Source organism: Myotis lucifugus, unplaced genomic scaffold (assembly GCF_000147115.1).
Source record: "Myotis lucifugus unplaced genomic scaffold, Myoluc2.0 scaffold_6, whole genome shotgun sequence".
Lineage (NCBI taxonomy): Eukaryota > Metazoa > Chordata > Mammalia > Chiroptera > Vespertilionidae > Myotis > Myotis lucifugus.
The window spans coordinates 12,475,793-12,489,980 of NW_005871054.1; the positions used below are offsets into that span (position 1 = coordinate 12,475,793).

Sequence of the window (14,188 nt, forward strand, 5' to 3'; positions counted from 1 at the left end):
GGAAGAGGTGGCCCTCCAGAAGCTCCCCCCCTTCCCCCCCCGGAGGCGAGAAGGAAGCTCGGTGAATGCAGATTTTTTCCCCCATCTGGGTTCTGGGGCCTTTTTCCACTATCCAGGCTGGACATTTAAAAATAAGAATTATTTTTAAGTGGCTTTATCGTTGGAGGAAATGATCTTTGTATCTCGGAAGTCGGGCGCGTCCCCGAAGTACGCATCTTGTTAGAGAAAGCCCTCGGCCCGGGTTAGGTGAAAGGCGTTTTCTATCTACCCTGCCACCTACGGAAAGCAGGCTCCGCGGCGACTGTTGTGAAAGTCGGTCTTGTTCTCATGTAACAACTGGAAGGATGCTTTTGAAAAGGGCCACTGACTGGTATGTCCTATTTTTGAGCAATCACGTGCACTCCTATGTCGGGGAACCACGACCACGCAGCAGCCTTGCCCCCGCTCCGGTCCTCTTGGGGATCACTCCTATTTCCCTACAGAAGTTGCCAGATCATCTTCAGTTGTTCAGTTCATTTGTGCAATAATGGTCGTCAAATACCGGAGTATCATAGAAGAGTATTGGAGGGCAGGGGATTTTAAAAAGCGTTTTCCTGTCACTTGAGACCAGAACTTCTGTTTTTAAAAAAGTCTAATGAGGGCGGTAATTTGCAGTACTTAGTTCGTGGTTCCTTCTGCCAAGTAATTACAGCGATGGGTGTGTCCAGGAGGCAAGGTGACATCTTAAACAAGAGTTGGAAATCCTTGCCAACTGAAACCTTCAGCCTTAATGGGTGTGGGGAAAGGACTTCATCTTGGTTAAAACTAGTGCTCGTTTAAGTTTGATGCACTCGTTCCATACTGATATTTTTTAAGTTATTTTATTATGAGTTTGTATATGCTGGTTGAACTTACTATTTTAGGTGAAAGTACATTATAGGCATGTAATCGAAGTTCTTAATTGTGAGGTAAATTTTTAAATGTTTTTAAATGAAGGGTAAGATTGGTGGTGTTGTTTTTTCCCCCTTCAGTATAATTGAAAACAAACACTGGAATAGGTTTTTTTCCTTTGGTGATGGGTAGAGTTTATCTATGCTTTCTTGGTTCTTTGCCCATGATAAACTTTTAAGTTACTGTTTGCACCATTGATGCTTTGGGGGTTTTTTGTTTGTTAAATTGAGTCATCATTAATTATTTAATTTGGAAATTGTCCTCTTTATAAGACTTGGAGATTTAAAGTTAGAACTCTGACAAGTTAAAAGAAAAAAAGTTATATAAAAGTGGAATACGATTGCTCACATAGCTCTTAGGTTTACATATAGTTGATATATGCTCTTTGAAGGGGGGAGTGCTTTAAGAAGACTTAAGGGCTGGGGCGGTTAGATAAATAAAAGATGTGAAAAGGTAGAAAATGTTGTCATTTGTCTAAATAAGTAATCATTATTCCATCAAACTGCAAGGAGATCTATTTCTGTTAGACTGAGGAAATTCACTATGGCTCTATTAAAATGCAGGAAATTCTAGATTTCAGCTAGAATGATCAAATTAGGCCCTTGGTAAAGGTCCTAATTTTTATAAAGTAATTTGATGGGTTCTTTTTTTTTTTAATTCAAGATGCTATATAGTAAGTACTGTTCTACCAGTATTACTGATATAATTATTGAGCTAATTTAGAGACTGCTTTTTATATAGGTAAAAAACAATTCTGAAGTTGTAGGAAAATTTTAATTATGAAGCTTATATCTAAGTAGGACTTGGAAGAAACAGGAATGAATGAAGGCTAGAAGTTTGTGTGCCATTTCAAGCCTATGGATTCATCCATTTACTTAGATAAGAATTTTGGATCATTTGTATAAAACCTTTCACTAGGTGAGCTCCAAGAGTACCTACCCATACCTACTTTTGAGAGCCATTTAGGAAATATTTAATAGGTACATAATGCATTCACTTCAGGTCACACCTAGTCTAGATTAGTGTTTCTCAATAGGTGAATAAATCACCTGTGGTTTTGAACCTGAGAGTATGCTAATGCCTGGAAGCTTTCTCTGGCATGACAAGAGCAGTAGGAAGAATTATATAAAGTGTAGAAATAGAGTAAGAACTAGTCAGCTCTCTAGTGAATTATTCTTTACTGAGATAAATACACATGTTATTGAGCTTGAGTTTTCCCAAAAGTATAATTCTTGTAGTTCTTCTAAGTAAGAAAATGTCACTCTCCATAGACAGAAATAAGAAACAAATTGATTCGGTGTAGTTGGGAAAGGCTTACAAATTAGAATGCTAGGAAGTGTTGTGTTTCTGCTTTTAGTAGGTTTTAATCTGAATTGTTTAATATAAAGATTTGTTTGATATAAAGATTACTTTAAAACCTTGAACTCTGGGTTAGTAGTAAATATGAAAAATGTCTCTAAGTTTCTCGAAACACTCCAAACAAAAATCACACAGTGCTTTTAGGTTATGTGAGTAACTTAGGCTCCCATGTGCTTAGTTTATTCCTTGAAGCTTATTTGTGATCTTTTCTAAGATTACCTTTGCCTAGAGGTAGGGAGTTGGACAAGATGGTGTGGGACCATTAAATTTGGACTTTTCAAAGAAAATTGAAAAATTTGTTTTCTTTTGTAGCTAACATCTTTGTTTCTTCTTGAGGCCTTAAGCTTTCTTATAAACGAGTTTCCCCCAAATCTTCCCCCAACCATGTTTTGAGAACAAACCCAGTGTCTACCATTCTGCACATAGCCCATCAATCCATCAGCTTTCATACATGCTACATTGCCTTCCACATCTGTCCCTGGACTTCAGCTGGTGGTTTCAGTTTGTGGAAATATATTTTCTCAGCTTTAAGTTTAACATGAAACATGGTAGGTTTGTTGTAAAGGTCTTGATAATGCTGTGCATGTTTACTTTCTGTGTGGAAGTTGAACTAGTTAGGTTGATAGTTAACATTGTAGGTTCTTTGATTTATTTATGTAAAATAATTATCACTAAACTCTTTTGGCTAGCCTTTGACATAGCTTCTGATTTACTCTACACAATAACCCTGTTAGGTAGGTATTACTGTGTTAACAGGTGAAGTTGATTTAGAGGTTGAATAACGTGTCCAAGGTGTCACAGCTATTAAGTTGCAAAGCTGGGATACTAGCCCAATGATGACTCAAAGCACTATGCTTTTTCCTGCACCCTACCATATTGCCCTTCCTTCAGAAATTATAGAAATCCTGCAAAATGAAATCAGACTAGAAGTAAATCCTCGTAGGGGTGGGAAACCTTTTTTCTGCCAAAGGTCATTTGGATACTTACGACATTATTCGTGGGCCATATAAAATTATCAACTTAAAAATTAACCTGCTGTATTTGGTTAAACATTTAATTAACTCACCCCTAATGCCTTGGCATGGCCATACCAAATGATTTCTCGGGCCTGACATTCCCCATCCCTATAGCCTCTAACAAAGGAAACAACTCAGTGGATTTACTGGGTTTTAAATCTTTGTCCTAGGGAAAACAATCTGGCTGATTTTATACCGGATTGCTGGAGATAATTTATTTTATAAATTTCTGCATTTGAACTTAATTATTTGCTCTTCAATTTTAATTATCAGGCCCTTGGCTTTTTTTCCTTTTTAATTTTTAAGAATGGAAATGAGTTGATTGCATTGAGATCAAAGCAAGCAGGTAAAGAAACGTCTGCTTTGTTTCTCAAATATTCTCATGCTGTCCCCTAGAGAAAATGTGATACTATTCTACATTAAGGTGTTACCCTTTCTGGGAGTCTTTTTACTTAAAAAGAATGAAACCAGGCAGTGCTTTTATTTTCATACCAAAAATGAATGGATTAATCATAGTATGTTTGACTTCATGTAGGTATACATACTAGATAGGAGGCTATTTCTTGTCAGTGCCTCCCAGAACCACATAAACAGTTGTTTCATGGGTATGTATACTGATAAGCAGAGAAATGTCTAAAGATGAAGGACACATGAAGAACAAAGCCTTGATATTTTGCAAATATCCTTATATATTATGTGCTCTGAATTTTAAACTTGGATATGTCTAACACCTTAATGTTTAATCCTCACTCTACTAGCTAACTAATACTATATTCCCACTCCCGGAAATATAATCTGAGTCCTTCTTTCCCCTTTTGTAAGATAGGGAATAAGAACACCATTGTTTGGTTACTATAAAACTGAATAAGAACAACATATAAAATGTTTTTTGCAAATGCCTGAAAATAGGTTTGTTTGTTTTTTAAAAAAGCAAGAACCAGTAACTTTCTCCATGTGCTAAAGACATCACAAACCTTAGGCTCACTTTGGGATTTCAAAAGTCAAGAGAAGATGAGAGGCTAGACTTACTTAACATTTGGTAAATAATGTAATTCAAGTGTTCAGAATCCTGCATTCTCTGCAGTTGCCTGGCAGGTGAAGAGGAGTAAAAATTGGTAGCTTTCATGTTGCCCCATCCAAGACTGTAGATCTTAATCTTTTTAATAATGGGAGTTTTGCTTCATTTTGAGATTTGGAAAATTACTTTTATGTCCAAATGATGTGTTTTAGCCATTTATGGGGGCAATTTTGACTATAGTCCTTGGGCATTATTTTTGGTTCAATGGAGATTTCTGGTAATAATTTTATATCTACCAGAGGAGGTGAGCTTAAGTTGAGGTATGCTAATTTTGAAAAAGGAAACAATGATTCTGTTGGATTCTATCTTTAATTTAGAAAAACTCCAATTAAACTTTTTAGTATTCCAAATGTTTTTTGTGTTTTTTTTCCAATTTGTGTAAAATTTACTTTCAAACATACTCTGAAATACTTTCCTTATCTTAAATTTGGGGTCAAGACTGTTTAACTTTGAATGTAAACCAGATGTATGCATTTTCCACCTACCCTGTGCTTATTGCTGATACTAAGAAATGTTGAACTAAATGAAGTTTATGGTACATGCCAAACTTTAAAAACTTTTAAAACTTGTTTTTGTAATTGCTAACCTACATAGTCTCAAGTCACTTATCTATCTCTTGATCTCTTTGTAGGCTGACCAACTGACTGAAGAGCAGATTGCAGGTGAGAAATACTTTGCCTGATTGTACCCGTTGGATTTTATTATAAACTGAATAGCTAATCCAAAATAAGATACTTGTATGAAAAAATTGACTTTGATCTATATAGTACATAGCAAATGGCTGTAATGTAATACAGTAATTGAACCTGCTTTGGCAAGTGAAAAGGTAAACTTGCCTGAGAAAGATGTGTGGGGCTAACTAATTAAAGGCATGTTTTTAGGCTGTTTTTAGACATGTTTGGAGCCAGGAGGTGGTCTTTTGTTGTTGTTGGTTATCTTACTTTAAAACATGAATTCTAAGCAGTTTTTAATACTGTAACTCCAAATCAGTCTCTACAAGAGGGCCACATCATGTAACCAATAGGTAATTTGAAATGTAGAATCAGAAGATGAACGTTGAATTTACGCCATTGTAAAATAGCTAGTATTTTAACCTTAGAATTGCATATACAGTCAGGGAATAACCCATTTTTCCAATGAAAAACCTAGATCTAAAGGTTAGCATTCTATTTTACACATGTAATTATGTCTTATAAAGTAGTGACAGCTATTTAAATGAGCTTCTTAAATCTTGTCTCCTTTGGTTTGCTTTGGAAATATGTGAAATTGTTACAGAAAACTTGATGTCATGTTGTCTTTATGCCATACCATTAAACATTAGTATTTTTTATTTTATTCTAATATTTGAGATGTCTGATTAACATTAAAATGTTTTGGAAACTTGCTAAAGTTTTGCTTTTTTTATGCAATATTGAAATGTCTTTCAAATTCTATTCTTTTACTTCACATTAGAGGCTTTTGTTAACACAAGCATCAAGCAGTTTTAACTGCTACAATTTTCCTGGTAGGCAAGGAGTTTGAAGTGCTCAGAAACACTGAAGCATTTTTTTAAAACATATTTTATTAATTTTTTTACAGAGAGGAAGGGAGAGGGATAGAGAGTCAGAAACATTGATGGGAGAGAAACATTGATCAGCTGCCTTCTGCACACCTCCTACTGGGGATATGCCCACAACCAAGGTATATGTCCTTGACTGGAATCCATCCTGGGACCTTTCAGTCCACAGGCCGACGTTCTATCCACTGAGCCAAACCAGTCAGGGTCTGAAGCATTTTTAAAAAATATTTTTATTGATTTCAGAGAGGAAGGCAGAGGGAGAAAGATAGAAACATCAATAATGAGAGAGAATCATTGATCGGCTGCCTCCTGCACACCCCCATTGGGGATCGAGCCTGAAATTCCAAAATCCAGGCATGTGCCCTGACTGGGAATCGAGCCATCTTGGTTCATAGGTCAGTGCTCAACCACTGAGCCACCCTGGTTGGGCTGAAGCAATTTTTAATGCTAGAGAAAACTGAGAAACACAGTTAGAACTCAACTGTATAGCCCATTTAAAGTAAATAAAGTAAATAAAACCACCCCTATAAACAAATTTAGAGGAGCCAGACATCACTAATCTCAAATATTCATCATGAATATTATTTGATAGGATTATGTAAGGTAGAAAGCTATTAGCATTAAGGACAAAATTTATGCAGGTTTTATTTTTACTTGCTGTGTGGATTTGATTTAAACCTGGGATTTGCTTTCTAGGGTTGGTAAATTGCATGTTGGTTTATATTATTTTTAAATGTATCAATGTAAAATTACTCTGAAATAGTTTTTAATATATCCTTCAGGAACTGACCTCTGGGCTATCTAATATTTCCATTCTTAAACTCTTACATTCTCTGATACATCTGGCCTCCCTCTCTGCCCAGTTAGGTAGTTATGCCTATTGTACACAGCACAAAATGTTCACTTTAAGGTAGAAAATGTATTAGTCAAAGTGCCTGTCACAGAGTTGGTGCTCATTATTGCCTTCCCAAACACACGCGCCTCTTTAAAGAAAGATTGTATCTGTGAGATATAAGAATCTTCAATGACTGTTATAACATTTTTATCAAGAATAGTTGTAGTTCATTGGAATATTGTCTTTAAGAGAAATTCTGTCATTTCATTGACTTCCATCATACAATTAAATTTCAAGTGGGAATGGAGGAAAATATATTGTAGATTCTCTCCCTACCCTGCCTTTTCCTAGACTTTTAAAGGTGCTCTTTAGACCCCAGGCTTTAATAAACCTCTGAACATTTAGGTTAGAGGAACCAAAGCTTTTATGCTGCTAATAAAAATCCTGTGAGAGCAGTGACCTTTTTGTTTTCTCTGTATTCCCAGTGATTCCCACATAGTAAGGACTGAGTGAATATTTCTTGAAGGAATAAGTTTTATTTTCAAAGAGGACTGTGACATAAAAAGTGTTCTAGAACACTACCTTACCCTATCCTAAGAATTATTCTGCTTCTTCCAAAAATCCCTTCCTAAATTTGGTATGTTTCAATGTCCACCTTTGAGGTAAACACAGATTTTGTCTTTATCTGGTAAATTATAATCACTGGTGACCAGTAACATTCTAGCATCTAAGACTTGCTTGTTGAATGTTAAGCTTCATACATGTAATGCAGCATTGAATATACTAAAGTACTTTTAAAAGCTATTTTTTATCTTTATGTGACAATCATTACTACTTCAGATTTATTTAGAGATTTTAATAGCAAATAACTTGGTATAGAAAAAAAAGTGTGCTTGTTGTTTAGGTGGTTACTAGAATTGTTTACATTACTTAGTCTTAAAGAGCAATCTGGAACAGTCTTAGTGTGATTTCACAAGTTAATTTTATTTGACTCTGCCATGATGTCATTAGTAGTTGATATTTAGAGGACTAATAAAAAAATGTAACAAGAATTTTTCTTTTTAAAAGAAATTTGTGCCTAAACTGTCATTGAACCTTTCAGTCAAGGTCCAATGTAGGGATAAAACTTGGTTGATAAAATATACTAACTGTACTCAGTTTATAACAATTACAGAGTGCCAACAAGGGATTAAACTAAATACATAAAAGTTAGTAGGCATTTGATTTTTCTTTAGTTGTAATTGTTTATTGATAACCTATTTTAATAAAATTATAAACTTATGTGATATAAATAATTGGAAAAGGGTCCTGGGGTTGCTGATGAACACATAAAACTTAAATAATAAGTTTCCTGAAAATTTCAACTTAGATATAACTAGAATGGATTTAGAGGAAGGTCCTATCAATTGTGTTGAAGATAGCTGTTCTGTGTGACATTCAGGACCTGTTGTTTTCTTATTGTGTATTTAGTACTGGGTTTATATTTGAAGTCATTCCTGAGAATTACTGTTTGGAATGACATGCTTCTGTACATGAAGATTATGCTAGTTCTGAAGTATAGGTGGTGAGCTATACAGGCAGGTGAATTTAAATGGTACTTTTGAGTTTATTATTTCAAGGAATTTTTACAGGTATTTCTGGCTCTTTAAGAGTTATTAGATTTTAAGACTTATTGAAACTTAGAATACACACATAAATTAATACTATGCATCTTCCAGAATTTGGCTTTAAGTTAAATCATATCCTATATAATAAAACCCTGATATGCAAATCAACCAAATGGCGGAAAGATGGGTCGCTATGATGCGCACTGACCACCAGGGGGCAGATGCTCAGTGCAGGAGCTGTCCCCTGGTGGTCAGTGTGCTCCCACAGGGGGAGCCCTGCTCAGCCAGAAGCTGGGCTCTCTACTAGGGAGTGCAGCAGCAGTGGCTGGAGCCTCTCCAGCCTCCACAACAGCGCTAAGGACCCCTCGGAGGATGTCCGACTGCCTACTTAGGCCCGCTCCTGAGGGGTCCTCGACTGTGAGAGGGCCCACCTCCATTTGTGCACTGGGCCTCTAGTAGTAAAGTAATTATAGATACACATTGCGAATTTCGCATATAATGGTCGTGTTAAATGTAGCTAAGTATTACAGCAGAGAATGTAGTGTAAACAAATTACAATTCTCCAAGTCCTCTCATTTTCTTGTAGCCTAAGTTATTAGGTGATAGGTGCTATGTGTTCAAACCCTAATAATGGTTTGTATATTTCTAGTCATTATTTCTACATCCTGTTTTTTAAAAAAACATAAGCTAGAAATGTTTTCATCAAATTCTGCTATTTGTGGGGTTTATTGATCTATTTTTGTCATTGGATTGATCTAATACTATTTTCATAACATCAATGAGTAATTTGGTACTAAGCATCTGGTATCGGATGATTTCCTCTAAAAACAAGTATGATTTAAATGAATGAAATTCTGTTAAAATGCAGTGATATCTGATTTAAACTAAGCAATTCAAAGATTTTAAGTAGAATAAGCAGAAACAAGTAACATGGTAATCAAAAAAGGCAAATAGGCCCTGGCCAGTGGTTAGAGCGTCGGCTCAAGGACCAAAGGATCTCAGGTTCTGTTCCTAGTCAAGGGCACATACCTGGGTTGCAGGTATAAAGAACCCAAGTAGAAGGCTATCATGATTGTCCAGGCAAAAGGTGATGGTGCCATTATTGGTTGTAGTGATGAAAAAATAATCCAGTAGTATTTAAACAGCAGAGTTCAACAGGACTTATTGACAGATTTTAGGGGAAGAGTTTTCTTGCTGTAGGTCAGCCAGAGGAGATGTCTGTCCTGTAGGAAGTCAGAAATAAAGGATATTATGTTGAGAGAGATGTGTATTATACTAAGACATGAAATCATCATTATAAGTGGGCATAGATGAAATGAATGGCCAAGGAGAGAAGAAAGGATGAGAGAGTTAGTCACATATACTTGGAAGAAACAAGTAGGAGCCAAAAACCTTTGGCATTGTAAGATAGGATATAAATTAAAGTACTATTGTGGAGGCCAAGAGAAGTTTGAGGGTTTTTTTTAGTATAATTTTGGATACTGCAGGAAAATGAGATCATCATTCTCTTAACATTCATTAAGTGCTTACTTGCCAGACCTAGTTTTGAGTGCTTTACATGTAGTGACTTTGTTCTTAAAATAAGGAATTAGGTACGTTATCCCTATTTAACAAAAATGAGCAAACTGAGGCAGAAAAAAGGTCTAGTAACTTAATTTGCTGGAGGTTACATTTCTAATAAGTAACAGCTGGGATTTTTTTTCAATTTTTAAAATATATTTTATTGATTTTTTTTTTTTTTTTACAGAGAGGAAGGGAGAGAGATTGTTAGAAATATCAATGAGAGAGAAACGTCGATCAGCTGCCTCCTGCACACCCCCTACTGGGGATGTGCCCGCAACCAAGGTACATGCCCTTGACCAGAATTGAACCTGGGACCCTTGAGTCCGCAGGCCGACGCTCTGTCCACTGAGCCAAACTGGTCAGGGTGCAGCTGGAATTTTTAAGCCAGCAGTTGAGTTTCAAAGTCTGATTTTAGTTTCTATGCTTTATGGCCTCACATACTGACTGACACATACTTGCTGGATTAGGCACTTAGATCGTTCCTGGTGAACCTAGTATTTTCAGTGGATGAGCTGGAGCTGGAAGCAATTTTAATAGTTGGTTGATAGAGAAGAAATAGATATGAGTAGTGGTGCCTTCCAGAATTTGGGGAGGGATAAGGACAGGGACTTAAAAATATATATATCACTAAGGTTTGAGTTTAGATTTAGGCAAAGAGACATAAAGATAACTAAATAATTAATGGCAAAATCAGTAGAATGGTTGAGTCCAGAGAAGAGATTATGATAAATGAAACTTTGAGGTATATGGATTGGAGCAAGGATAGACAGGCAGGGGATAAATAGACTTGGACTGTAAGAGGAGGCACACCATTTCTTAAATATGTATCAGGTATATATTTTCAAATGTTTTAGATATGTTGGGAGAGCATATGGCTCCTTGAACTTTGGGACTGTTTTTGTATTTGCTTGCTGATAGGGTCTATTACAGAAAGTACCTTGAAAAGTACTAGGTTTTGTTAGCTCATTTATCTGACCTCGCACTGTCAGATTTAATCTCTGCTTTAGTTTCTCTGTAAAATAAATGGTAAGCCAGGTATTGTGGACTGTCGCTCCAACAGCTTCCCATGTAATCTGGTGAAATAAAAGTAATGCAATTTTGTAAGATCTTAATTTTAGGCAATAATATATTTCACTCTTTTACAAGTTTGGGGTTATATAATGTAAAGAAAGGTCTAAGATATCTTTGTTCTCAATAATACAGCTAAAACTGGCCGTTCATATCTTGATCATCCCATTATCATCAGTACTATAGACTATTTGGTGATAGACTCTTCCAGAAAAGATAACTTAGCCCATTGGCATATTATTCTGAAGTTTAAAGTTTTTTGTTTTTAATTTAGTAGGTGATGAAGTAGACTTACTTTTTTGAGGAGTATTATAAACATAATGCAAATAGTATAGTTTTATAGAAATGTGTTTGGAACCAACTATCTTTATTTTTCGGTTCTGAGTAAAGGTTAGATCTGTAATTTTGAATTGTGTTACACAGAACAGCTTTAACAGAAAATAGAGAAGCCAGTCATTTGGGGTTTTGATTCTTTTCCTTTTTAAACACAGAATAATAAGGGTCTAGATATTGCAGTTCCTTGTAAGATTTTAGATGAAAAAAATTTCCTAGTAGATCAATGTGAGCATATACTGGTATGATTAGCTAAAGATGTTTAAAATGCTACAAGTGGCTTTCTCATCTAAATCCTTCAGAAATCAAAATTCCATTTCAGGTGTTATCTTCATATATATTTTTAAGAGTTGACTAATACATTTCATTTAGGAGGTTATTATTTGTTGTTAACCTGTACATTTGGATTGTGGTCTCTCAAACAGAATTCAAAGAAGCTTTTTCACTATTTGACAAGGATGGTGATGGAACTATAACAACAAAGGAATTGGGAACTGTAATGAGGTCTCTTGGGCAGAATCCCACAGAAGCAGAGTTACAGGACATGATAAATGAAGTGGATGCTGATGGTAAGTCTGTTTAATTTTTGTTTTTGGGGAGGGGGAAGTTGAAGTGACATTTGATTCTATTATAATGTTTCAACGAAACAAACCATTTCAGGTAATGGCACAATCGACTTCCCAGAATTTCTGACAATGATGGCAAGAAAAATGAAAGACACAGACAGTGAAGAAGAAATTCGAGAAGCATTCCGTGTGTTTGATAAGGTAGGTTTTCAGGGGCTGGATTTCTTAAATTTTAACTTGAGGATGAAATGAAGATAACAGTTCAGTATAAGCTCAGATCTCCTAGTAACTTGTATTGCATTAATCTTGTGGCAAAGCAGGTATCACTTGGTAGACAGAGTGCTTGGCTCTCGGTGATGTTTAATTTATAGGTCAGTTGTTTGTAGATTCTCTTTAGTTTGTGTGGATTTCTAAAGTATGTTTTTCTTCCTCATGTGAAATTTAGTAAACTTCTATTCCAACTCTATGATCTTAAGTATTTTAATAACTTTTCTAGGATGGCAATGGCTATATTAGTGCAGCAGAGCTTCGCCATGTGATGACAAACCTTGGAGAGAAGTTAACAGATGAAGAGGTTGATGAAATGATCAGGGAAGCAGATATTGATGGTGATGGTCAAGTAAACTATGAAGGTAAGACTTTCACTGTCACCATCTCATTCTCTGCTTTGACTTTACGTTTAGAGGTACTAGGTAATCTGATAGGTCAAAATTACTAACTTCCTTACCCCATGAAGATGTTAAAACTATATTTTCTAACCTTTTGCTATTTAGAATGTGTGTATAGACTAGGCAACACCTCCTGTTGCCCAAGAACATTTTAGAGCTATTTATTAGGTCCTACCCCTATACCAGGGACCTGCAATTTAACAGGGTTCCTGGTGGTTGATTTTATATGCACATTAAAGTTTGAGAACACTGTACTCTAAATGTGCTAAAACAATTTTTGTATAATGTTTGTGGAACAATTTGAAGTGCTTCCAACTTTTAATTTCAGGATCCTCAAAATGAAATTAAGGTGATTTTCTTTTCTTCATTGGATTCCCTTCCTCTATTTAACAGATTTAGTCTGAAACTGTTTACATATGCTTCAGGTTAAGAAGTATCATTTGTAATACTAAACTAAGCAAGAATACTTTTTATTTATAATAGCTATCTAAAGCATTAATTGGGTTTATTTGTTAATAATTTTGGTTTATGAAGTTCCAGCTTTGGCAGTTAGTTAGCTTTCTTCATATAGTTAGCTTTCCTTATAATTTTGAGGAAAGAAAGAGGAATAGAGATTGCTCAGTGATTGAGTAAATGTGATTGATTTTGTTGATTTTTTGCCATTGACTGGCTCAACTTTTTGTGTATTTCTTCTTTTTCAGAGTTTGTACAAATGATGACAGCAAAGTGAAGATATTGTACAGAATGTGTTAAATTTCTTGTACAAAATTGTTTATTTGCCTTTTCTTTGTTTGTAACTTATCTGTAAAAGGTTCCCCCTACTGTCAAAAAAAATATGCATGTATAGTAATTAGGACTTCATTCCTCCATGTTTTCTTCCCTTATCTTACTGTTATTGTCCTGAAACCTTATTTTAGAAAATTGATCAAGTAACATGTTGCATGTGGCTTACTCTGGATATATCTAAGCCCTTCTGCACATCTAAACTTAGATGGAGTTGGTCAAATGAGGGAACATCTGGTTATGCCTTTTTTTAAGTAGTTTTCTTTAGGAACTGTCAGCATGTTGTTGTTGAAGTGTGGAGTTGTAACTCTGCGTGGACTATGGACAGTCAACAATATGTACTTAAAAGTTGCACTATTGCAAAACGGGTGTATTATCCAGGTACTCGTACACTATTTTTTTGTACTGCTGGTCCTGTACCAGAAACATTTTCTTTTATTGTTACTTGCTTTTTAAACTTTGTTTAGCCACTTAAAGAAAATCTGCTTATGGCACAATTTGCCTCAAATCCATTCCAAGTTGTATATTTGTTTTCCAATAAAAAAAAATTTTACCCAACTGTTGCTCTGAATCTGAGTCATTTCATTAACTTTGGGTTGAATAATTTTGAGAATCAAATGATGCTTGTATTAAGAACATAATTTAAATCTGGGAGGGGTGTGTCATTATGTTTTAACGTCTATTTCCTAATGTTTTACTCATTGTGCTTTTTAAAATACATATATATATTATCAAGTTCAGGGAGGAAAGGAAAGGGAGAGAGAGAGAGAGAGAGAAACATTAATGATGAGAGAATAATTGATTAGCTGCCTTCTGCACGTGCC

The 14,188-nt window shown here is 35.4% G+C and overlaps 1 protein-coding gene across 2 annotated transcripts in view; it reads left to right on the forward strand.

The window, feature by feature from the left end:
- CALM2 (calmodulin 2) overlaps window positions 1–13,927 on the forward strand; it is a 14,775-nt gene extending 848 nt beyond the window's left edge. Inside the window, exons 2-7 of one of the 2 annotated variants that reach the window (XM_023746988.1) lie at window positions 150–370; window positions 5,015–5,045; window positions 11,773–11,916; window positions 12,008–12,114; window positions 12,410–12,545; window positions 13,283–13,927. In XM_023746988.1, coding sequence (XP_023602756.1) covers window positions 11,847–11,916; window positions 12,008–12,114; window positions 12,410–12,545; window positions 13,283–13,311 — 342 coding nt within the window. In that variant the 5' untranslated portion in view covers window positions 150–370; window positions 5,015–5,045; window positions 11,773–11,846 and the 3' untranslated portion in view covers window positions 13,312–13,927. The remainder of the gene's footprint in view (window positions 1–149; window positions 371–5,014; window positions 5,046–11,772; window positions 11,917–12,007; window positions 12,115–12,409; window positions 12,546–13,282) is intronic. The other variant, XM_006083377.3, reaches the window with a different exon arrangement.
- The last annotated feature ends 261 nt before the right edge of the window (window positions 13,928–14,188 follow it).